Here is a 26,921-nt window from a genome sequence, read left to right on the forward strand (position 1 = left end):
ACATTCAGGATGAAACTCAGAGATCTTTAGAAGAATCTGGTGAGAATCATGGTCAATCTAGAAATGTTACCCCGCGTAGATCACAAAGATATAGATCTCAACCGGAAAGGTACTTAGGGAACGAGAGCTATGACGTTCTATTACTTGAAAGTGATGAACCTGCGACTTACAAACAAGCTATGACGAGCCCTAGCTCCAAGCAATGGCAAGAAGCCATGCAATCTGAATTAGACTCCATGTCTGAAAACCAAGTATGGGATTTGGTCGATTTGCCAGATGGCTACCAAGCCATTGGAAGCAAATGGGTTTTCAAACTGAAAAAGGACAAGGATGGGAAACTTGAAGTTTTCAAAGCTAGATTGGTTGCAAAAGGTTACAGGCAAGTCCACGGTGTGGATTACGATGAAACCTTTTCACCAGTTGCAATGCTAAAGTCTATTCGGATAATATTAGCAATCGCTGCATATTACGATTACGAAATATGGCAGATGGATGTCAAAACTGCTTTCTTAAACGGCGTTTTAACAGAAACTGTGTTTATGACACAGCCTGAAGGTTTTGAGGATCCAAAGAATGCTAAAAAGGTATGCAAGCTAAAGAAGTCAATCTAAGGATTGAAGCAGGCATCCAGGAGCTGGAATATACGTTTTGATGAAGCAGTCAGTGACTTTGGTTTCATCAAGAACGCAGACGAATCTTGTGTATACAAGAAGGTCAGTGGGAGCAAAATTGCTTTCCTAGTATTATATGTCGACGACATATTACTTATCGGAAATGACATTCCTATGTTGAACTCTGTCAAGATTTGGCTTGGGAAATGTTTTTCGATGAAAGATCTAGGAGAAGCACAGTACATATTGGGCATCAAGATTTACAGAGATAGATCTAAAAAGATGATTGGACTTAGTCAAAGCACTTATATCAATAAGGTGCTTGATAGGTTCAAAATGGCAGACTCCAAGCGAGGCTACCTACCCATGTCTCATGGAATAACTCTAAGCAAGACTCAGTGCCCAAAAACACTTGATGAGCGTAGACGAATGAATGGGATTCCATATGCATCATTGATTGGTTCAATAATGTATGCTATGATATGTACACGCCCGGATGTTGCGTACGCACTCAGTGCTACGAGCAGATACCAGTCAGACCCAGGAGAGGCGCATTGGACTGCTGCCAAGAATATTCTGAAGTACCTGAAAAGGCACAAAGATGACTTCCTGGTCTATGGTGGAGATGATGAATTAATTGTTAAAGGCTATACGGACGCAAGTTTCCAAACCGACAAAGATGATTTCAGATCACAGTCTGGGTTTGTCTTCTGCCTCAACGGAGGTGCAGTAAGCTGGAAAAGTGCTAAGCAAAGCACCATTGCGGATTCTACAACTGAAGCGGAGTACATTGCTGCACATGAAGCAGCAAAGGAAGCTATATGGCTAAGGAAGTTCATAGGTGAACTTGGTGTAGTCCCCTCCATTAAAGGACCAATAGCCCTGTATTGTGATAATAACGGAGCTATTGCACAGGCAAAGGAGCCTAGACACCACCAGAGAGTCAAGCATGTACTTCGTAGATTTCACCTTCTACGAGAGTTCGTTGAAAGAAAAGAAGTCGAGATAAACAAGATTGGAACTGATGACAACATATCAGATCCATTGACTAAACCTCTGCCGCAGGCGAAGCACAACTCGCACACTGCAGCTATGGGAATCAAGCATATTGGAGAATGGCTTTGATATCCCTGTTTAATGTTTTAAAGTTTTAGAGTTTAAATCTTTGAAAAACATTATTGGTTAATCATTCACAATAAATGAAAAGAATTCATTTTTCCATTTAATTTGTGGTTTATTAAATGATGAGTCCCTTCAATTTGACGATATATTCAAGATAGACTGTCAGGACCAGTCCTGTGACTAAGAAATGTCTATCAAGTGAACTTGAATGTCAAAGGTTGAAAATGGTCCCTAGTCGGAGTTTTCTATAAAATTGGACGCATAGAAAACGTTAGACGATTAGAATGCAAGATGACTAGTAGTTCTGTTTCTTGAACTATGTGGACATGGCAATGTCATAATCATTTGCATAGATACTTACTTTGGGAAGACTAGTATCGGACAAGACCTATGAAACTTTACTGTAAGAGATGAAAATCTGTCATAAGTAAATTTCATTAAAATCATTAGACACTAAATCCTCAATACCTGAGTGATTTGAGATTACTTGTTTGAGAACTGGTTGCTTTGACGTTGACCAACCGTCGCACCGTAAAAGGAGGCTATAAAGGCAACGCTCAGGTAATCACTTATCAAACGAAGTCTAATCTCAAGATCGCAAGATTGGGATTGTCCTCCCATAAATCGGGATGAGATGCTTAAAAGTTGTACAAGGCCACTCGGAGAGCTAGAAACTGTGAAATGCATGGCTGTGCTCGGATGAATCATAGGCTATGATTATCTGTTTATTTGATCAGTTGAACTCTGAAACCGAGGAACACCTCTGGACATAATAAGGATGACAACTCTTACCTTATGTTCAAGAGCAAGCATCGAGCGACAAAGGAATTAGGAAATGCACACTTGTCCCTAAGGACAAGTGGGAGACTGAAGGGAATAATTCCCTTGGTCCAAGTATGCATTCTATGTTAAGTCTAATAAATGCGGTTCAGTATTAATTAACAAGTTAATAATTCAGTGAGATCAAGTGAGCTGAATGCCTAGCTAGAGGCCGCTTCAGTTCAAGTGGAATTAATGATATTAATCCACAGCTTACTCTTGACTGAACCCGTAGGGTCACACAAATAGTACGTAAACGGATCAAGTATTTAATGGCATTAAATACTCCATCTATGGATATTCGGAATCGACGGATCTTGGTTTCAGTGGGAGCTGAGATCGTCACAGGCAAGAAATGAATACTCCGGAAACGATGATATTGCCGGAAACGGAAATATGGATCGTATCGGAAATATAAATATTATCCAAGTCGTAGATGTTGCCGGAAACGGAAACATGGTACGTATCGGAAAACATTATCGGAAATGGAAATATTGCCGGAATCGGAAATATTGCCGGAAACGGAAATATTGTCAGAATCGGAAATATTATCGGAATCGGAAAATAATTCCGGAAACGGAAATATTAAATATTTGTTCGAAACGGAAATTAATTCCGGAATCGGAAATATTAAATGTTGTTCGTATCGGAAATGAATTCTGGAATCGGGAATTTAATCGGAAGCGTATCGTACGAATTAGCATCGGACGAGGCCCGCTAGACGAAGGCCCAGCACGAAGCCAGGCCATCGCCCAGCGAGCCGCACGCAGCAACGCACGCCTCGACCAGGCCCAGCCAAGGGCGCGCGCGCGCGCAGCACCGCACATGGGTTGTGCGCTTGTCGTGGGCCGCAAGGCCTGCGCGGGTGCACGGCTTGTACGATGCGTGTGAGGGAAATCCTAATCCTATTAGGATTCGTGCGAAGATTAAAATCCTAATCCTATTAGATTTGCTTTGTTATTTAGAGTCCTAATAAAGTTCTAATTAACAAATCCACATCCTAGTAGGATTACAATTCATTTTCCATACCTCTATAAATAAGGGCCTAGGGTCATTATTTGTATACACGATTCAAGTATTCAAAGTGATTTTTGAGAGCAAAAATTCAGTCATATAATTGCCTACATTAGCCGAAAATTCTAAATACCTTAAGGGCGATTCTAGTTGGTCAAGCTTAAGGCGGATCCGAACGTGCTGTGGACTATCTACGGAGGGACGACATTTGGAGTCCTAAAGACTTGTTCTTGTTCGGTTCGGGCGCAGCTAGGGAGGGCACGCAACAAAGTGTATGCATCTAAACTATGCTAAATGATTATGTGTAAATAATATGCTTTCCTGGCTTTATGGTTTTTCCGCATGATTTATGAATTGTCATATGTATCATAACCTAACAACATACTCATATGAGACTTAATTATACGGAGTAACTTTATACGGAATAAGTAAATTTTACATTAAAATAATTCGCCGTAAGTAAGTATGGACAATGTAGACATTTTGGTGGAAATCAAAGTCCCCAAAAGTCCTTTCATACGTAGTATAATAGAAAAGACATGCAAAATTCATCTCAATCATATAAGAGCAACTCCAATGGTAAATTACAAAGTGTTGTAGCTTGATTTACCACATCAAATTTCAAACTACAAAGCCTTGTACAATAGTTTCCTATAATATTTTATGTAATACACATTTTATTTTATAATTCAATACTTTCACAATTTTTTAATAATTGCACCATTTGGGCTTTAGCACTATTCCCATATTCTTATATAGTTATTTTTTGTGATTTATATGTAAGGAAAAATATATTTATGTGGATCTTGTTATATTTGTCTCGAAATTCACTTTCAAATCATCAAATTTTTATAATTTTTTCAAATATATAATGAGATATATTAGTGATTAAAATAGTGCATTGACAAACGTGAAATCTCATATGATGCAATTAAAAAAATGGAGGAAGTATAAATTATTCAATTCAACATAAATATATTTTGGATAATAATTTATTTTCGAGTAATTATACTTTTTGGAAGAAAAAAAACTACAAGTTCAACTTAAAATGAACATATCTCGTCATAATCTACTCTTTTATTTGAGGTGATTCGAACTGAAGTGAAAGCTTATTTCAATAGCTTTCTAACGCCTGATCATAAGCTGATTTTGGATAAGAAACGAGAGAGTTATGTCAATCTTACGACAAGCTGGCCAAGAGTTGAGGTGCGCAGGCGCGCGAGAAATATTTGCGGACACATGGGTAATGTGTGCATACACACAAAATGCAGAAAATGAGGCAATAACTAAGTCTATTCTCGTATGCTGGCACTGGTAAAGGTGTGCGTCCGCACGGGAGGGTTTGTTGGATTTGCTAATGTTTTGAATCGGGTATGTGGTCCATTTAATGAACTAGTATAAATATCCTTTTGGGGGCATTTATTGAACATCATCCACAAAGTAGAGAGAGAAATTTAGGGCTCATGAAGAAGGGTTCTTTATTTTGTTCAACTTTGTGCTAGTGGGTGAGAATTAGAGAGAGTATTTGCTCAATACTGTTATAAAACTCTAATTCTAAATCAATAAAACATAGTCTCCTAGTTTAGGGTGGGTTTTATAGTCTTCAAGCACATTGCTTAAAGGATATTCCCACCTCCAAATTTTTCATCTTACATTTAATTTTCTTTATTGTTCCAATTTATTTTTCCCTGATTAATTAAATAATCATCAATTACTCTAACAAAAACTTTATATAACTCTATGTAAATCCCTAATTGTCTAAGGACTACCACCAACCATTAGGTTGATGGTAAGCCCCTCTTTACTTGTTTTTTTTCTTCTAAATTTTGATTTCATGTTTGGAATAAGAACTCCTTTCTCTCTCTATTGGAGAGTTTCTTTACCGATTTATTGGGTTTTAACTATCCATTTATTTTGTACTATCTCTCTACTTGTGAGAATTTGGGGCTATGATTTTAATTTCGCAAGAAAAGTTGATTTATTTATGAAGATTTGTGCGGTGTAGATCCTGATTCCAACTAAGTCTTTAATCGGATTAATAATATATATTATTTATCCTATCTATTATTAGTGATTGTCATCTTGATCGAAGGATTTAATTCTTCAATATCCCACTCGTCCTTGAGCAAGTGTGTCAATATTAAATTAATTTTTCGTTAATGTCTAATTTGATAATATGATGGCATTTTATATTAATATTCAAATTGTTTTTTGAACTCCAAACTTGAACTGTCAAAACAAATAATTAATTTTTAATCAATTTAAGCTCGGCCATGCATTTTCAGTTCTTGATGTTCGAGATGCCTAGGACACCATTCATATTGACATAGGATAACATCTTCAATCTTGTATAACAATAAGTACCACTTAATTTTTAGCAATCTCTATCACTGCCATTATAACCCTCTTTTACGACGTGACGTTTGACAATGTCAAAGACATACTAATCATTGAGTGTAAAAATATCATACTCATATATGAAGAATCCAACTTAAATTTCAATAACTTGTTTAAAGAATTTTAGGTAGGTCGATCCAATATATATCAATGATTAGACATCTTTATTTTTATTTTTTTGGTTGGAAAGAGTCACAAGATCAGATTAGCGCATCAAAATATACATCATGAGTTTCCCAAAAATAAATGTCATTAGTAGGGGAGATTAGACATCTATATTTTCATGAAACTTAGGCTATCAATCAACTTACAAAACTAGTCTTTTAATTAGTCTTTTAATTAGTCATTTATGTCTAATTTAACAATTTAGATTAGGGACATCTGGTGATTTGATAAATTGATATTCAATACCTCTAATATATGTGTAACTAAATTAAATAAATTTTCATCCCCTGTTTTCACCCAACTAACAAAACTAGTCTCTTCACCCTCCCACCTAATCGTCATTTTTCTGTTTCCATCATTACCGTCATCATCCAATTCATAACCGCCTCAACATAAAATCTAACACCGTCATCTTACCTCTAACTCACCTCTTCATAAGCTTCAGCAATATATGGGCAGTGGTGGCCGAATACCGACAGGATCCTTAATCTCAAATCATAAAGACATTTCTACATCAATTTGGAAGCATAAAAAAAACACATCTTTCTCAATATTAAACAGCTAAAAATGCAAGCATTTATCTGGCTTTGGAGAAGGGAAATCACAAAATTACAGCACAGAAGCAAGAATTGATACCTTTGATATTTCTCCTTTGTGGAAGTTTTGAACAAGATATTGTGGCTCTTTTACTTCAACTATTCTCATCCAAAATCAGAAAACCAAAAATATTTGGGATATCAAAAACTATACGGAGTATGTGAAACCAAAAAGGGATCCCTAAAAGCACCTATTTACCCAGGATTCTACCTCTCTAGAGTGTAGACCATAACTGCCTCTACCCTACTATTTCCAGCATCAAAACTATAATAGATATTGACATCAGATTAGGAGTACTCAGCACTGGAAACTTATTGCAGTAACTGGCAAACCACATTTGTCAAGTGCCCAAAACCAACTGCTACCAGAATGCCTGCTATTTGTATATCAATACTCAACAATTAGCTTTCTGCCAAACAGGAATGGAGGGAATGTAACAATAATCAAGGTATCTTCTATAAAATACTCCGCCTTATCTTGCTCAGTCAGCCAACAACAAAAATTCAAGCTTCTGTCTGAGAAGCGGAAGCACTAGATTCAGTTGAAGCTGCACCAGAACATGCAGGATGCAGTCCAGAATGTGACATCGTCTTTGCCTGCAGGAGACGACACACTCTAGGAGTTTGTCTCCCTTTCATGACCTGGACATAAGATATTAGCTTGTTAATCAACATTATTCTAGACACAATAACCTGAATATCAATTGCTCATGAAGAATTGTCATAGACCAGCTTAAGATGAGCTTAATTCAAAAAAATTAAAATAAAACCCTTCAAATCTTCTAATTTGACTCGATAAAGTGCGATAGGGTGACTTTGACAATGTCCAATATCCCATAAAACTGGTAAAATCTACTATTAGGCTATAAGCTACTTAGTACTACCTCCATTTCACAATATATGCAACATTTCTTTTTTCACTTATTCCAACGCGCTTCTTTAGACATTAATATCTCTAATTGCGTATAACTAAAAATTATAAAGTTGATATTTGAAATCCTTGCATTGATACGAATTTAACAAGATCTCGCTTGACTGTGTTTTTTCTTACATAATGGTGAAAGAAAGATTGTCAAAGTTGGTTGATAAATAGTGCCCAAATGAGAAATGGTGCAAGTATTATGAAACGGAGGTAGTATATGTTTAATTGTCTAAGAACAATGCATGTATGGTGTATGCAGATACTTGATTTGGTAGAGGGAATAATAATTACATACATTATTATTTTCAACATGTTAGCAACTTTGTCTTTGTGGGATGAAAAAAGTAATAAATGTATGCCTCCTTAATTTTCTTTATTTTAGAAGGACCAATTCCCACCACCCCGAAGCTAGACATAGTTAGCTGAGAAAGAAAGAAAAGAAAAATAAGGAATGCAGTTGCTAACCTCCAGACAGAAAGCATGTATCTCCTCTTCTGTAATAACCTCTTCATCACCAGCATTATCGTCCCACCCAAGAGAAATTAAAAAGGCTCTCTCCTCCTCATCTGGATTTATGGCTTCATTGTCAGTCTCCTTGGAAAGAAATAAACTGTCGGCTACTCTCCAAGTTTCGCCATTACATTTCAACTCACTTCCATTTCCAACAGAAGTCCCTGAAACACTAGTCAGTTCCTTCAATTCTTTGACAGATTTGTCCACAGTATCAGATGAAACAGCAGTCTCTGGATCAGCAGTGCCAGCCGTGTTGCTCACAGACTTTTCTCTCATTAGTTTAAAGAAATCACTCCGGCTTTGGGCTTGTGCAAGGGAGGAACGCTTATCAGCAAGTCCAGCATTCAAACCAGAGGCAGAATTTTTCCGCTCACCAGAAGAAACCTTCGGATTGTGTGAATTCTTCAAGGGAAGAGAAACAACTGAAGCTAAACCAGCAGACTGACCATCTGGAACCCTGCTGCTGGCATTTGTTGTTGGACTCTGAATATCCTTGAAAACAGAGGAAGCACCATTTTCACGTCCAGGTTTACGCAGCAGCAGCTTTCCTGAGGGTGAATTTGGGCTATCCACTCTAACACTTGATCCACGGGCCGCTGGACTGCCAATTTGCAGCGGTGACAGATGCTGCATCCCATTTTTCAGGGAAACTCCAGCAGCTTCACTGGATCTCACTGGTGTCTTGGGCTTTAATTTATCAGACGAAGTTGGACCCTGCGAAAAAGAAACGGCAATATTACAAGCTTTTAAAACAAAGATGCATCTTCCTTGCACTCCAACATGGCAACATAACAAAACAATCATATAGAGAGAATCGAGAAGGACAAGGTAGGTCTTGTTCTCATATTTCTAATTCGGAAAGCAAAGAGAACAGAAAAATGAGATGCTAGATATTCACACACCACAATATAAATACCATTGTTCAAGTAACCCTCAAAAACAAGGGTTCAGAATAAATAACTGTAAGATTCACAAAAACATGCTATCCATTTAGAAAAGCCATATTTTGAAAACCAATGAAAACCAATCGAAGCTCTCGTTAGAAGAGAAAATGATAAAAAATATTCAGTGTAGTTTATTTGTCCCATTGCTAGTTTAAATTCCACTAATTCAAGTGAAATTTATTTACAGCTTGAATACTTATTGGGCATTATGCATTTCCTTTCTTAGCATCAATGAGAACGAGAGGTCCAATAAAAGAAAGAAAACGCTACAAAGCATGACACTGTAGAAGCTCATCTTCCAAGTCATTAGCTAAAGACTTAAAGGTAGTCTTCACTACCATCCTATCAAAGCAGAGGTGGGAGGTTCAGATCTACATAGCCTTACCTCCAAGGCTCCAACTTGTCAAAACCATTAGAGAAAATGGAACCGTAAGATACTAAGATGTGTATAATTTGTTTTTGTTTTTTTACTTTCGAGGTACCAAAGAAAGAAAAATAAGTAAAGGAAAGCAAAAAAAATAAATAAACTAAAATACTCCCGTTCCATTTTGTTCTACTCACTTACTGTGTACTCTCTGAATTATTCTTGCATAGACCTGGACCTAAAGCCAACAATTTACTCTAGCACCCCTTTTACATACATAGTGACCTTTAGTGTTCACATAGTGACTAATCAATTAAACACCAATTTTCTTAGATATAGTAACATTTTTTGAATCAAAGTAACCCTATGTTTTTAAAAGAGAGTTGTGACTTTTAAAATCACATTATTCAAGGACAACATGTATGAACGACACCAATTTGATATTTTTTCATAATAATTCTAATAAACACGTCAAAATAAATTAGAATCAAGTTATTGACTTTCTTTTAGGCATGGTCCACAATAAATTTAGTGTGTAGATTTCAGAATTAGTGCTTGTTTCTATGTAAATGTGGAAAAGGTGTGTGGGTGTATGAAAAAGTAAATAAAGTAAGAGAGATGTAGTAAATGGCGGATATATGTAAAAAAAACAATGGAAAGGCGTAAATATTGTGGGGAAGGGAGAGTAAAGTGATAAATTTGTAGACTAGAACAGAATAAAGCAAAAGTGAGTAGAACTTTCAAAAACACCTTGAAATGGAAAGTGAGTAGAACAAAGAGGAACGAGTGGAGTACATATTTTTGATAAAAGATTATGGGTTTAATATAATATTGAATGCTAAAGAATGGAATGATTGACAAACAAACCAAAAGATCTTATATTAAATTAACGGAAAAAAACATACGTCCTCCATTTCCTTTTCCTTGCAACACTTTGACTTTTGTACTATTCACACACTTTACTCTATCTGTCTTTGGTGATTTATACCTTAAGGAAAAACATAATCACATGGAATCTTGGTACAGTGTATGTTTCCAAAATACCACCTTTTATAATTTTTACTTATGGATAATTAATAAATTTATGGTTGAATTAATGCATCGACAGGCATAAAATTCAAAATATTGCAACTAAAAAGAAATTTAGGAAGTACTCCCTTAATACTCGCACCGGTTTGACCGGTGCGGAGTTTAAGACATTTAAATTGACTTATTAATTTAATGGGTGTTAGTTGATAGTGGGGTATTTTTTAATATAGTTAGTGGGAAATGTGTAAGAGGTGGGGAATGATGAGTGGGGGTGTGAATTTTTAAATGATTTTTTGTAGGGAATAGGGGTGTAGGTGGGGTGAGTAAGTGTGAGAAATAATATAATATTGGTATAAATTTCTATTTATAGAAGCGGTGCAAGTATTAAGGGACGGCCCGAAAAGGAAAGCGGTGCGAGTATTAAGGGACGGAGGGAGTATATTTTTTTTACCTTTTCCCAATTCTACCTAGGTAGACTTCCCTTACTATCCCTCTAAGTCTCCTCACCACATTCGTGTGCCTAGGCCTAATAACATGTCCAAACTATCAAACTCCATTTTTTCACATTCCAATGCAGATTTGAATTTAAAGCATTGCACCTTACACAGAAATAATCCAGGCAGCTGCGCGGCTACGCCATGAAATTTTCCCTAGATTTCTAGTATTTTCTTGTGCCCAATACCTTGGCAAATCTCAGCATAACATGCCCACATTTGAATTTCCAAGTCAAAGATACTCTTGTTTCAATGGAAAACACTTTACTGGAAATTTAAGTTTTCCTTTGTTTTGTTAAGGGGTTCCCCAAATATGGAAAACAACTTTCCTTTAGAAAAAAAAGGTATTGAATATTGGAATAGAGTACATCTTTTCTTGGGATGACACGTTTACTTTCTTATGTTGATAGCTTTCATAATCTTTCAAACAAGAATAGCCCTTAGCCTCGCGCTGAAATGATTATTTGGGATGAGGGTAAAAGCTAATTCGTGTGTTTAATTGAAATCTGTATGCCACCATAAGTTCAAAATAATGCTAAATTCTATGTTAAGCATCAGATAAACATGTAAGTCACCAACTAATTGGCTCAAAAAACATCAGCAAAGCTCACACCAAAAATCTTCTACATCATCTTCGTTCTAAAAAAAAATGTCCATTATCTTCTTTCTAACATCCATTTATTTTCTTTTGTTCAACTCTCACCAGGCTACAGCAAACGCATCAAAGCTACAAATCGATCAGTCTTCTCCTCACCAAAACTCACGCCTGCAAATGGCAGACTTAACATACAATCCAGTGACGAGTCCATCTAGGCAACATCTCATGTCAACTTTCATTAGTTGTTCCTTCTATAATGAAAATTCTTCCAGGAAATAGCAAAATTTTATGCCTATAAAGTTTAGAACCAAACTATTTACACTTTGACCAATTATCCTTACCTGGATTTCATACTAACAGCATGTTTAACATGGAGGTACCAAGGTCCAATAGTGAAACTGGAATTAAAGGCAATGACAGTATTGGGCATTTAATAGAAATAGCAGAAGGGGTAGTGGTGAATGAGAATAGGAACTGAAAATGATTGTCAAAGCTTTATGCCTATAAAGTTAGAACCAAACCATTTACCCTATGATAACACCTATTATCCTTACATGTAAAGAAGTCACACAATACTAACAGCTTGTTTTACATGGAGGTACTAATGGATGAAACTGGAATTAAAAGTGATGACAATATTGTGTATTTAATAGAAATACCAGAAGGTGCTGTGGCAAATGAGCATCATTTCTTAATGAACTGAAAATAGTGATAATTTCTCAATTTCAATCCGGTGATGATCTTAAACCCAATATAGGTATTCGGTGGTTTTTCCCTCTGTTAATGGCACATACTATTTCTTAATTCACAAAGAAAGTTTTTATAGGCTTAAGATTGCATTTCAAGACTATGAGGTGTTGAGGTAAACAGGACCTTTTTTCTAAAATGCTACGGTTGGATCAGATTTTTGTGACAGTTGACAACAAAGTAAAATGAACAAAACTGAAAATAAGAGCAAGAGAGATGAACAGGAATTACTTAGGTAATTTAAAGTGACCAGAGAGGCAAGGAGATAGTGTGTCTTTTCATTAGCTTTCATGGATGTAAATCATGTAATATAAATGACATGAACAATAGTCAATGGTGTTTTCTAGATTCACTCAACCCTAAACACCTCCCAAAAAATTCACATCAGTGTGCTAAGTACTAACATAAAATCATAAAGCCAAGAAAAATTCTCCGCACACAAGAATTCATGGGATAATTTAATAATTCTCCACCGTGACTTTACTACTTTAGTTCACCACAAAGCATAAATTGACTTTGACACTAGAAACATAAGCAAACAAACAATTAAAACTTTAAACTAGTGAACAAGAGCGACTCATACTCAACCCTTCAACAATCTGAACACGAAACCCTGAACTTAAAATCATTTTCACAATAAACGAGGGAAAAGCGAATTATCACAATAAATTTGCCACATTGGTCCCAGCACTTTCCATTGAAACATGATGCACCACATGAACTAAGCCCAAGAAAGAACCAACTCTCATAGAAGGCCCAAAGTCTCCTGCCTTTCATCTCAAACCAAGCACCTGTAGAAAGAGTAGCCACACCATCTCTGAAGTAAGAACCTCAGTGCACCCTTGAACATCAAAGGTATTCAAAGAACCTAGATACCCATGAAGTTAACCATCTTATGTTTTCCATATAAACAATGCTCACCAAACTCAAGGTTTCCTATATTTTTGTCACCTTACAAGTCTTTGTTTCATCAACTCCAACATGCATAACCCATAATTTGGTGTCAGTCGTGTCACCAATTAAACTGATCAAACCCAAGCTACCAACTTCTGTATCTCTCATTAATACAAGAGAGCACCTCTTACTACCTTGGCATAATTAACACTTTGTAAAGGGTACCAACAAAAATCAATTCATCCTCAAATGTGAATAATAGACAAAGTTCTCACAATCTCACCATACTACCATGCATTCTAATGATTGTCACAACTGCAACAACCTTATACGCATAACTATCAATATAATTGTATGGATTTGTATCTTACAAAAAGAAAATGAGCTTTCAACCAACACATATGTGAGAAGAATAACCCCAATCAAAATCTACTCATCCTTTCCTTTTCCCTTAAGATATGCAGCCACAAGAGCACCACTTTTAATATAGATAATTAGACAACAAAAAAGCATGTTTGCTATGAAAGTGTTTTGATTTCCATAGTCTTTCAAAAACATCTCAACTTCCTAACACTCGTTCTTATGGTTTTGTGATCGTGTCTTAGGGTGGCTGTTAGATTTCATAGCTTTAGAACATACCCTCAATCAGTATCACTGAGGTGTAACTTGAATTTCTACGCATAAACAAGCCCTCTCTAAGAAAATGACAACACTTGATATTCCTATTCATTATACTTCGTATATTAACTCCATGAACTCAATGTGTCAGAGGCCTCCTAACATCCTACAAACTCATTAAGATATCAACCTTACCATATAAAATGTATTAATAGAATTACTAACATGATAGTTGAAAAGAACACAACAATGTAAAGGTCTTTATAATCTAGAACAATAATGATGATTTTTTGCAAATCTATGACTGATAAGTAGCTCATTAAAGTTAAGACTTTGAGCAAGTAACCTAGGCAAGTGTACTATTGTGTAAGATATTTAACGATGTTTGTCATCGAGCTTAAGCCGTTATCGCCAACAATGACCTTGATAGCCACCTATCTTGACTCCTTGTTGGAGAGATAAAGTTGAAACCTGAAAAGGTTCCCAATTCTACCATTTCGTGTTAGTCATGGTCTCTGAAAGGTTTTGACACTCCACTATGTTTAACTCTTAGTGCTTCTGTTTTCAATTTCATCACTTATGCATCGTTGCCGTAAATACAACAGCAAAATATGGTGTTTTATCGCATTTTATGGATTAGAGGTGATTTAATATAAACATATTGGTGCTATTATTCATTTATTTTATAGCAGCAATGTTTTTGAATGGTGGAGCAGTGCGCCTCCTATGAAACCTTTCATTCATTCATTATCATTACCCCATTGCCTCAAAAGAGGCTCTCGCAAGAAGCGGGGTAAGGGGGGGTCGGGCGTAGGCAACCTTACCCCTGCAATTGCAGAGAGGTTGTTTCCAATTGACCCAAAAGCAATAACGGGACGACCATCTTCTACTTCATGGAAAGAAAGCGAAGAGGTATTAAGAGCCATTTGATTTAGTCCATCACATCCTAAAGCCAAAAGAACAAATGAATCTTTGGCTTCATTGGAAATGGGCATAATTAGGACAGCTCCTATGAAACCTTCTTGTCACAAATAATTCCCGAAGTGGGGGCATGGTAAGCAAGCTACTTTCAGCCTCAGTAAGACGACCTTTGACGCTGTTACTTAAGTCCTCAACACCTAACCATAGAAAAAAAAGGCGGATGCGGTCGCGTTCGCGGTAAAGGTCGCGTTGTCGCGGAAACCGCTTGTAACGGAAGAATAGAACGGATCGCGGCTGACGCGGTGTGAATTTTTTGAAAAAAACCACATTAACATATCTAAGCCTTATTATTACATTTTTAGTCTAAAAAGTATTATATCAATACAATATAACCAAATCTATCCTAATATAAGTGAGTATTATATTTTGTGAACAAATAAACACACGAAATATCATGTTTTATAAACTACATAACTAATTACAAAAATATTTTTGGTCAATTTATGTAAAGAAACGGTGTAACGGAGAAAAAAACGTCTAATGCGGCGAGTCACCGTTACGTAACGGACGACGCGGGGAGAAAGACGTGAATTTTTTCAAACCGTAACGTAACGGGTTTTCGCGGAACGGCAAATCCAAAATAGGTTACAGAACGGCCGTTACGTAACGGAACGGCCGAGTTTTAATTCCATGCACCTAACTCATCTATCTAACTCTTTTTTCTAGCATGATTAACCCAGATATATAATACACTCTAAACCTTGGTACTAAGCCTGATAATTACGTCAATCGTATGAAACAAATCCCTTCTAAAGTGTACATTCCAAATATCCTTAGATTTTAACCAACGTCTCTGAAGTTTTAATTTGTCATTAATGCCTTTTCATTTTCCATACCACCCAAAACTATGACATCTGCATAGATCATGCACCATATGTTTCCATTGTAAGGAAATTCAAAATTATCGCAAAAAAGGAATTGAATCGTAATCCTTAATGAATTGCTGAATTGAAATTGAAGTAATTATCTCCATTTCATATCTTAAACCCCTTTATCTAATGGCTCTGATATAACGTTAGGAATTATGTTGCCTCAAAACACCTCCACAAAACCTCAAGTAGAAAACTAAGCATATTTCAACATGATTCTAATCTAGTAACTAGGTCCATAATTCTCCAAACGGATTTTTTTACCTAATACCTTTATTAAACATCTAAAAGATATGTAAGGCTTCAAACATAACATAAAACCAAATTGGTCGTGAAAGGTATGAATCACTTCTCTCATACTCTTCTCAATCACTTGCTCTAACAATAACATTACATGACTAAGAAGCCTTACATCCCAATGGTTTTCAAATGTCTTCTTTGTTCTTGTACAAAGAGATTATAGAGGTAAGCCTCTGTTCCTTCAGCACCTGTCCCTTTTATGGAAGAAAATTATGCTTCTCGTCTAACACAAACCTTTTTTCACAACTTCCTTGTAATGCATTTATAAAAGTTGTAGTTCCTACCACGCTTGCGCTAACTCTATCTCTGCATTATGAACATCGATTTCACATTATCACTATACGATTCAATTAAGTATCTTTGTTGCTAATTATTCCAACACTTAGATGTATTGCTTCCATCATATATATACTTAGGCATGTAACAAAATTAGTTACCTGAGATTCTCATACTTTTCAGAATCTCTTTCAGCCATAATTGCATTGTGTGTAGCTATATAAACCTATAAGAGTTACAAATTTTAATGTCTCCTTTGTCCATGTATAAAAGAACTATAGTGGTCAACCTTGTTTGTACGGCATCTTCCTACAACTTAGTAAATAATTGACGAGTTTTGTTAACCATGAAAGGCCTTCTTCACTTTTCTATTAACCATCTTTTAGCTCACCACATGGCGGGAGATTTTTTACTTCATTCCTTGTAGTATGTTGATATTAGTAGTAGTTCCCACCACATCTTAATCTGGTCAACAAATCTATGTTACTTACCACTGAACAACTCATGGAAGTAACTTCACCACCCTTTCTTGATGTCAACCTCATCCACATAACGATTTGATATTTTGATGAATTTCAATTAATGAAGATATTCAATTTTCACTTCCTAGATCTTACCAGCTAGTCCTTGGGCCTTAACCCTTCGCACATGCATATTGCGTACTCCAGAAAAATAATTTTCAAGTATTTACCATTAGAAATCCCAAGATAGACAATGATTTTCAACATACATCTAAGGAGTGTGAAGAAGATAGAAGTATTAAACTCTATAGGTGCATATAAAAAACATTTGGTACAAAGCTCATGAGAGACAATGATGACAATATGTATTTAAGGGAATATATAAGAAATGGTGCTATTTCAACATCCCAAACTCCAGAAGCACATATGCTAAGTCAATGGATATGTAGATATAGTCTACATTAACTAGCCATATTAATGCCCATGGACAGTAGATCCCCAGAATATTAAAGTTGGGCACCATCTTGTTACAGTAAGAGTGTAAGACAATTAAAACCAGTGCTTTTTTCCCCTTTAGTTGTATACGTAAGAAAAGTATCTGCTATACCGCAAAATTCCACAAAGAACGACCATATGCAATGTTTAATATCAACATTACACAATCCACCCAACTATAAGACACCACAAATATATTAGTAGATGTACAAGAGCTGAGCACAAAGGCCAGAAGAGTGGAATGACTGCATTTAAATCAATACAGCAATAGTGTGAAGTTCACATAGCACAAGGGACCAGGTTTGTATTTGTTACAGTAAGGTGAAACTTCTCACTCTACAAAAGCTTTTAGCAATCGTTTTGTTAAAACATATCTTGAAAAAAAGGAAAGGAAAGCAACAAAGTCTTAGAATGGTGGATGAAGGTACTTACCAAAGTTTTAGGTGTCATTGGGATTAATATCCTAGATTGTGTGATAGCCAACTCATCCCTCTGCGTTTGAATAGATGGCTGCAGAAAAGAAACTATATTTTTCAGCGGAATGCTCTTTTCCAGATAAGTAAAGAAGCCGATTAATAGTTTAATACCTGTGGAACATTATAAGAATGTGGTGATGCCTGCGCCAAAGTTTCTGCCATATTTAGACCATGCAATGTGCTTCCAACACCTGATGATGAGATGTAGCCAGAAGCAGCAGCTGCAGAAGATTGAAGAACAGACGAGGATCCATTACTGTTGCTTCCAGCACCTGTTGGCGCCTCAGCAAGAGCTGAAGTCCAACCCTCACTACAAACCAATGGTGGGTTAACAATGGACAGGCTCTGAATACCTCTAGACAAGTCAGGAGATGAAACTCTGATTACATCAGGAGTCTTAGGCCTCTCGTCAAATCCAAGCACTGGAAAATCTCTTTCAAATGACAATTTCTGGACGCCAGTAACACTGCTACGAACAGAAAGGACACCATTTCCATTGTCATGATGAGTATGGCTGACACTCCTCGGATCATTAGAAACCCTTCGCTGCGCAACCTCACCCTGTCTCCTTAAAATCATGGATTGAGAACGTCCTAAAGTGTCTTCGCCCCTTCTAGTTATTATGTCCCTCAAGGACTCAGAATACTCTGAATCCCAATTGTCAGCAATGGAGATCCTTTCTCTATCCTTATCACGTTGACTTTTTGGAAAACCACTATAGGACCGTCCATAGTTCTTATCATGCTTTGTATAAACATTACTACTCAAATTTCTCCTAGAATTGGATGAAAAACTCTGATCTAGGAGGGAAGACAATGGGGAATCAGAATTACTAATGCTCTTGGAAGGTCTATTTCTTTTTGGCAGTGCCAGCAGAGGACCATCTACAGCAACCAAAATATACAAAACAAAATGCTAATGATTAGACGACCAGCATTACTCATAATCTGTAACATAAAGAATTATACGTAACAAGATGCAAGGATAAATCAGTACGCACCTGCTTGTGATGATACAGAATGGTGGCCAGAGCTGCCACCTCCATTACTTCTCAGCCATTCAGGAACTAAACTGGGTTCACTTTTTTCCATAAGGAGCGTTTAGCATGATAATAAACGTATCACTAGAATATCAAAGCCACCGGTCCCAACCGTTTGCACCAATTTTTTTTACCCCCAACCAAATCTCACACCACATGAACCAAGTATCTAACAACTTATCAAGCTCAACTTCTGAATTTTTGCAACACGGGCAGCAGTCTTCAAATCCACCAGCTTAATAAGCTGGTAATTATTTTTCTTCCTATACAGTTAGGGAAGCTAATGTATCCAATTAAGTGATATCAACAAAAAAGTAGTCCCAGCGTATCCTTAAAGAGCAGTTATCAGTCCCGGAAATCAATTAAAGTTCGGAAACCTCTTTGTATTTACAACCAAAAACAAGAGTTTCAGATATTTTTATGGTACGAATATAATTTGCAAAACCAAGAAGCAGGCTCATAAAACCTTCATCAATATTTGCAAGAATACGTATTGGCAATACTCAACAAACCCTCTACTAGAAATATCAAAATAACCTAAATAAGTGACCACTAGCCAATTAAACCCGCAGAAATCAATGAAATTCGAAGGAAAATCGAAACCCTAAAGGAAATGATCAAAAATTACCAGAAATCTCAAAGTCTGGAAGCAAATTTGATTGATTTTGTGCAATAATCAAAACCCCAAACGGTTAAGTGCGACTGTTAGAATTTGTCCAATGCCGGGGTATAATTCTGAAATGAAAATTTCGATGGACGAAAGCAGGGAGTGAAGGAGAGAGAGAAGATGGAGAATTGACGATGAAAACGGAGGCTGTGATTATTAGGGTTTTATGTCGAACTTTGCAGTTTAGAGGTAGACAGACGTATGAAGAACAAACCACCGGATGAATTTGATATTCTTTTTTTTCTATAATTTTTTTTTATTTGCTGTGAATTAATGTTTCAACTAAATCAAATCTACTATCAAGATTCAAGAGGTGCAGTTTGCAATTGCAAGTGGGACTACACGTAGTACTCCTTCCGTATTTATTTAAGAGATACACTTGGTCGGGTACGGGTATTAAGAAAAAGAATTGAATGAAATAAAGTAATAAAACAAGTGGAGTTGGTAGATATTTTAATAAGTAAAAGAAGTGGAGACCATGTCATTTTAGGGGATGGTGGTGGGGGTGGGGGTGGGGGTGAGGGTGGGGTGTAAATAGATTACTCCGTATTTAATTAGATGGTGGGGTTGATAAGTTACTAAAAATGGCAAGTGTATCTCTTAAATAAATACGGCCGGAAAAAGCAAGTGTATCCCTTAAATAAATACAGAGGGAGTATAAAACAACTAGATTAAATCTCGTACACGTACAGATTTTGATTTTTTTTTTCACAAAATATTTAATTGAACATCTCCCAAACTACTGCATAGTTATAACATTTTTAACATACTTGTTTAAATTTATTCATCTAATATGCATATTTAAAATGCTAATATGACAATTTGATCAAAATATTGAGATATATTTTCCATTGTTAATATAGCGATTTGACTAAAATATTACCAATTTAGAATGATTATTATTACGTCGTATCTATTATTGCTATAATTTATAAACTAAAATTTGTTTCCACACATAAATAAGGAGTAGTTTATAAAAAAAGGTAGAGAATAAAAATAAAATAAAACAGATACACTTTATGGAAAAGTGGTTTTTGGCGTGAAAAAAACGCACCAGGAATTACACAATCATTTAGTCATGGTCTCTTTACCAAAATTGTTTTTTATTTATTTTTGGTATATTATAAAATACACTTTTTTTTATAACATACAAACTAAACAGAAATATAATTAAAACTTGGGGAGAGATCTCGATCTTCGACGTGCATCCGTAGCACGTAAATGGGCTTGATGCACCTATTTTAGAGAAACCTTGCAGACAAAAAGCCATTGGAACAGAGAACCAATCCTCCGAACAACTTTTACGATCCATTGGAGGAGGACAGGAATAGAATGATGAACAACTTAAAAATGAACCAAGTTGGAGCAATCTTTGTGAAGCATAATACAAGTGTAACCTACCACGCGAGCCCAAACTAAAGCTTTTAACAAGGAGACAAATTCAGATTGAAGAGCAGAGGTTGCATAGAAAGTATATGATCCCCCAAAGAACCCGGATCGATCCACAACCCCCTAACCTGCTCCCGCTTTATTTGTGGCCTTCTCCCACGCACCAACCAATTGTAGCACAATATAAGAATTACATGAATATGCCATACCTAAATGACATCCAAGAAAACCTAGAGGGCAGTGGGATCACTTTGGGCAACCGGGCAACAATGTGACTCTAAGACCTTAGGCTTTGGTAAAGAGTCAATAAGGACACGCTGGATTGAAACCATGATAGTAAGAATCGGTTCTCCTCGAAAAACATAGTCATTTCGGGCTATCCATATACTCCATAGAGTTAAATACATTAATTGACACATAGACAGGAGTCACCATCTGAAGGAAATGTGTCCTTCACCCAAGGTGCATTAAGTCTAGTACCAAGGTTCAGATTAATTACGAACAATTAATTCAGTGAGATCAAGTGATCGGAACAGCTAGCTGGAGCAATGCTTCCGATCAGTGAGTTCTAATCTATATTAGGCTCACAACTTACTCTTGCCTGAACCTATAAGGTCACACCAATGACATGTAACAGATCACCGGATTAAATGAATCAAAAATTCATTTAATAGATTTTCGGGAATTAGTTCGGAAAAACGTAATATACGATACGACCTTGCATCGGAATCGTATATCGTATCGCGAATATTCGTAAGCAAGGCGAAACGAATAATCGTATCGTACGACGGTGATTCGTCGTGTAAGATACGATGAATAATAGCCGTGAGGCATTCGTCGCGAATACGAACCGCAACGGAGCTGTCGGCCCGTCGAGCCAAGCGCGCATGCGCGCAAGGCCCAACATGAAGGAAATAATGCCCTTGGTCCAAGTATGCATTTAATGGTAAGTCTAATAAATGCGGTTCAGTATTAATTATACAAGTTAATAATTCAGTGAGATCAAGTGAACTGTATGCCTAGCTAGAGGTCGCTTCAGTTCAAGTGAATTAATGATATTAATCCACAGCTTACTCTTGACTGAACCCGTAGGGTCACACAAACAGTACGTAAACGGATCAAGTATTTAATGGCATTAAATACTCCATCTATGAATATTCAGAATCGACGGATCTTGGTTTCCATGGGAGCTGAGATCGTCAAAGGCAAATAAATGAATACTCCGGAAACGATGATATTGCCGGAAACGGAAATATGGATCGTATCGCAAATATAAATATTATCCAAGTCGTAGATGTTGCCGGAAACGGAAACATGGTACGAATCGGAAAATATTATTGGAAATGGAAATATTGCCGGAATCTGAAATATTGCTGGAAACGGAAATATTGTCGGAATCGGAAATATTATCGGAATCGGAAAATAATTCCGGAAACGGAAATATTAAATATTCAATCTAAACGGAAATTAATTCCGGAATCGAAAATGTTAAATATTGTTCGTATCGAAAATGAATTCCGGAATCGGGAAATTAATCAGAAGCGCGTCGTACGAATTAGCATCGGACGAGCTTGCTAGACGAAGGCCCAACACGAAGCCAAGCCCATGTCCAGCAAGCAAGGCACGCCACACAAACAGCCCAAGGCTGCGCCAGGCCCACCGCAAGGCAGGCCCAGCGCGCCTAGGCTGCAGCGCGCTCGCGTGGGCTTCGTGGCTCCGTGGGCTTTACGCGGGCATGGCCTGCGCGCATGCGGTGTTAGGTTATGATACATATGACAAAACATAAATCATGCGGAAAACCTTAATGCCAGGAAACATATTATTTACACATAATCATTTAGCATAATTCAGATGCATACACTTTGTAGCGTGCCCTCCCTAGCTGCGCTCGAACCGAACAAGAACAAGTCTTTAGGACTCCAAGTGTCGTCCCTCCGTAGATAGTCCACAGCACGTCCGGATCCGCCTTAAGCTTGACCAACTAGAATCGCCCTTAAGGTTCCTAGGATTTTCGGCTAAATAGGTTGCAAGTGTTTTGGCTGATTTTGTTCCAAAATCTTACCTTTGAATACTTCAATTGTGTGTATAAATCTGTGACCCTAGGCACCTATTTATAGTGTTATGGAAAAGGAATTGTAATCCTATTAGAATACAAATTTATTTAATTATAATCCTACTAGGACTCTAATTAAACAAACTTTATCTTTTAGGATTAGATTTAATCAATTGACGAATCCCGGTAGCCTTAGGATTTCGAGTAACACACACGAGTGGCGCACAAGCACCGCACGCAGGCCTTACGGCCCACACACAGCGCAAGGCCCACTCGTCGCAGCCCCTTGCTCCGCATGCGCGCCCAAGGCTTCGACTGGGCCTGGCTTTTGCGCTGGGCCTGGTCGAGGCTTGGCGTGTGTTTGTTGCGCCTTGGCTTGCTGGGTGATGGCCCGGCTTCGTGTTGGGCCTTCGTCTGGCAGGCCTCGTCCGATGCTAATTCGTACGATACACTTCCGATTAAATTCTCGATTCCGGAATTTATTTCCGATACGAACAATATTTAAAATTTCCGATTCCGGAATTAATTTCCGTTTCGAACAAATATTTAATATTTCCGTTTCCGGAATTATTTTCCGATTTCGATAATATTTCCGATTCTGACAATATTTCTGTTTCCGGCAATATTTCTGATTCCGTCAATATTTCCATTTCCAATAATATTTTCCGATACGTACCATTTTTCCGTTTCCGGCAACATCTACGACTTGGATAATATTTATATTTCCGATACGATCCATATTTCCGTTTCCGGCAATATCATCGTTTCCGGAGTATTCACTTGCTTGCCTTTGACGATCTCAACTCCCACTGAAACCAAGATCCGCGAATCCATAGATGGAGTATTTAATGCCATTAAATACTTGATCCGTTTACGTACTATTTGTGTGACCCTACGGGTTTAGTCAAGAGTAAGTTGTGGATTAATATCATTAATTCCACTTGAACTGAAGCGGCCTCTAGCTAGGCATTCAGCTCACTTGATCTCACTGAATTTATTAACTTGTCAATTAATACTGAACCGCATTTATTAGACTTAACATTAAATGCATACTTGGACCAAGGGCATTATTTCCTTCAGTCTCCCACTTATCCTTAGGGACAAGTGTGCATTTCCTAATTCCTTTGTCGCTCGATGCTTGCTCTTGAACATAAGGTAAGAGTTGTCATCATTATTATGTCCAGAGGTGTTTCTCGGTTTCAGAGTTCAACTGATCAAATAAACAGATAATCATAACCTATGATTTATCTGAGCACGGCCATGCATTTTACAGTTTCTAGTTCTCCGAGTGGCCTTGTACAACTTTCAGCATCTCATCCCGATTTATGGGAGGACAATCCCAATCTTGCGATCTTGAGATTAGACTTCGTTTGATAGGTGATTACCTGAGCGTTGCCTTTATAGCCTCCTTTTACGGTGCGACGGTTGGTCAACGTCAAAGTAAGCAGTTCTCAAACAAGTAATCTCAAATCACTCAGGTATTGAGGATTTAGTGTCTAATAATTTTAATGAAATTTACTGATGACAGATTTTCTTCTCTTACAGTAAAGTTTCATAGGTCTGTCCGATACTAGTCTTCCCAAAGTAAGTATCTATGCAAATGATTATGACATTGCCATGTCCATATAGTTCAAGAAACAGAACTATTAGTCATCTTGCATTCTAGTCGTCTAATGTTTTCTATGCGTCCATCTTTATAGAAACTCCGACCAGGGACCATTTTCAACTTTTGAAATTCAAGTTCACTTGATAGACATTTCTTAGTCACATGACTGGTCCTGACAGTCTATCTTGAATATTTTGTCAAATTTGAAGGGACTCATCATTTAATACTAAACCAAGATTAAATGGAATATGAAAATACATTTCATATATGATAAATGTTCAACCCCAATGTTTTACAACCATGGGCCTCAAACCCATCTTTAAAACAGTTCATGGAATTCAAAGCTATGCTTGATTTCCAGTGCTACAACGTGAGTGTTGCTTCTCACTTTTTGCATAGGTTTAGTTATCATGCTTTGCCAATCTTAATATCCTTTTCATCGAATGTTCTTTGAGATAGGATGATAAGAGAGTTTGTTTATTGTGTGATCTAGTCTTTCTTACTTCAATCGTGGTTCTACGCATTTTGCAATGAAGAAACATTAAGTCAACAGACATGTGATCTACCCAAGTTCAGTGAAGAACTCTTTATGTAAACAACTCTGTTTCATTGCTTCTTAGGCAATAAGTACTTTTACTTCAATTGTATAGGTTGCCAGTGATGCTTTGTTTGGATTTACCTATCTAAGAAGTTCACGGATATGTGGAAGACTTTCCAGCTGTATCTTAGAACATAGAAATTATTATTTTAATTTCCCACTTAACAACTCATGGTCTCCAATCCATGTTGCCATTTTAAAACACGATGCTCTTTAGCTCGTCCTTGTCAATGGTTAACTCCAAAGGAATATTGCTTGATCCTCTGCCAGTGTTTATGCGTGCAGCATCAATATTTAGCATATCTTTATTTCCTTGAATCAAGAGCTACTCTTATGTACCTTTTCAAGTACCATAAGTTTTTCTTGATCTCAATCTAGTTGATCTTTACTTAGATCAATAGAGATTGGTATATGTTCATCATGCCTAAAGCCATACGACACATTTTTGGCGATCCTCATATTATATCACACATGATAAATTCGTTTGCAGAATAATTCCCAATTGAATTCTATTCATGTACCTTTAGCTCATTCTAGTTTCAGTAGATACTAAATCCAGCTAAATTCTTTGACATATAATATATATAGGTGAAGAATCTCATTTAGACTTTTTGATGTTTAACTTAGTAAATGCTTATACATAGTTCAAACATACATTATTTAGATTTATTCATATGGGGTCGAATGTTCCAATGGAGTCTTTCGTGTTTGATTTAGTAAATGCCATTACTTAATCCAGAACAATATTATAAGATCTTTGTCAATGGATCTTAATACCCAGTATGCACTAAGTTTCGCCTTGGTCCGTCATTGATGAATAATTTTCAAATCTAAGTTATTAGCATTTGAATGTTATTTTGACAATAGAGAGATATGTGTATGACGCACATAGGACCAATTAAGTTTTATGTACTCCCACTAAACTTCTTATATATCTATAAGAATCATGTACATTTTATGAAACTAAAATACCTATTAGCTTCACTAAAATACAATTCCAATTCCCAATTGCTTGCTTAAATTTGTACTTAGATTTCATAAGCTAGCATTCATTTCAAGCATTATTTGGATCCACAAATCCTATGACATGCCATGTACATAGTTTTCTTCCAACGTTTGATTGAGGAATACGTTTTGTCATCCAATTGCCATATGTACCAATATGCAATCATTGCTTGAATTATAGACTTAAGCATTACGAATTTGCATGAGGCTTCAACACAATCCACGCCGTGAATTTGCTTGTAACCTTTAGCAACTAATCTAGCTTTGTGTGTGAACACAATTCCATGTTTGATGGTTTTTATCCTTAAAACAAACTTGCAACCAATAGGTGTGAAACTATTCTTGCAAATCAACAAAATTTCAATTTTGTCATCAAAACATTTAGTATGTTTTATGGCCTCTAACCATTTTAGGGAATCTGGGTTTCGTCATAGCTTTCTTACAGGTCCACAAACTCATTAATCTACATGATAATAGTTTGACTGTAAGTTGTAGGTTTCTTCACTATCTAATAGAAGAATTGCATAGCTTCAGTGACCTGAACTCCATGCCTACTAGGGTATAGAACATCAAACAATAGAATATCAATAGCCACTTGTTAGTCTTTTGAATATTCTGTTCTCCTTGAAGCACTTGTAAAGTCTTCTAAGAGATGTCTATTCTTTAAAGCCACTTCTAAAGTCCTTAAAGAATAAGTGTTCAGATTTTCTAAAGAACTTCGAAAAGCCTCCGGAATGTCCGATTTATGTTTGTTGTTCGCCTCGAAGACTTTCGAGGTCTATTTTCTCCCACTTGTCATTTTGGAAACGAATCTCCAAAAGGACATTATTTCGAGCAAACAAACATTATGTTCTCAAAA

At 36.7% G+C, this 26,921-nt stretch overlaps 1 protein-coding gene across 2 annotated transcripts; it reads right to left on the bottom strand.

Moving 5' to 3' along the window:
- Window positions 1-6,737: 6,737 nt before the first annotated feature.
- Window positions 6,738-19,678, bottom strand: LOC110789967 (uncharacterized). 2 transcript variants are annotated; one of them, XM_021994699.2, is made up of 6 exons: window positions 18,706-19,677; window positions 18,059-18,589; window positions 17,817-17,926; window positions 17,662-17,739; window positions 8,112-8,873; window positions 6,738-7,366 (listed from the first exon to the last, which is right to left on the bottom strand). In XM_021994699.2, exons 1-6 carry the CDS (start codon window positions 18,794-18,796, stop codon window positions 7,229-7,231), a joined length of 1,710 nt encoding a protein of 569 aa, XP_021850391.2. In that variant the 5' UTR covers window positions 18,797-19,677; the 3' UTR covers window positions 6,738-7,228. The 2 variants fall into 2 exon arrangements, with proteins under 2 accessions (XP_021850391.2, XP_021850390.2); XM_021994698.2 differs by having other exon boundaries at window positions 17,817-18,589; window positions 18,706-19,678.
- Window positions 19,679-26,921: the final 7,243 nt, after the last annotated feature.

The sequence above is a fragment of the Spinacia oleracea genome, chromosome 5 (assembly GCF_020520425.1).
Source record: "Spinacia oleracea cultivar Varoflay chromosome 5, BTI_SOV_V1, whole genome shotgun sequence".
Taxonomy (NCBI): domain Eukaryota; kingdom Viridiplantae; phylum Streptophyta; class Magnoliopsida; order Caryophyllales; family Amaranthaceae; genus Spinacia; species Spinacia oleracea.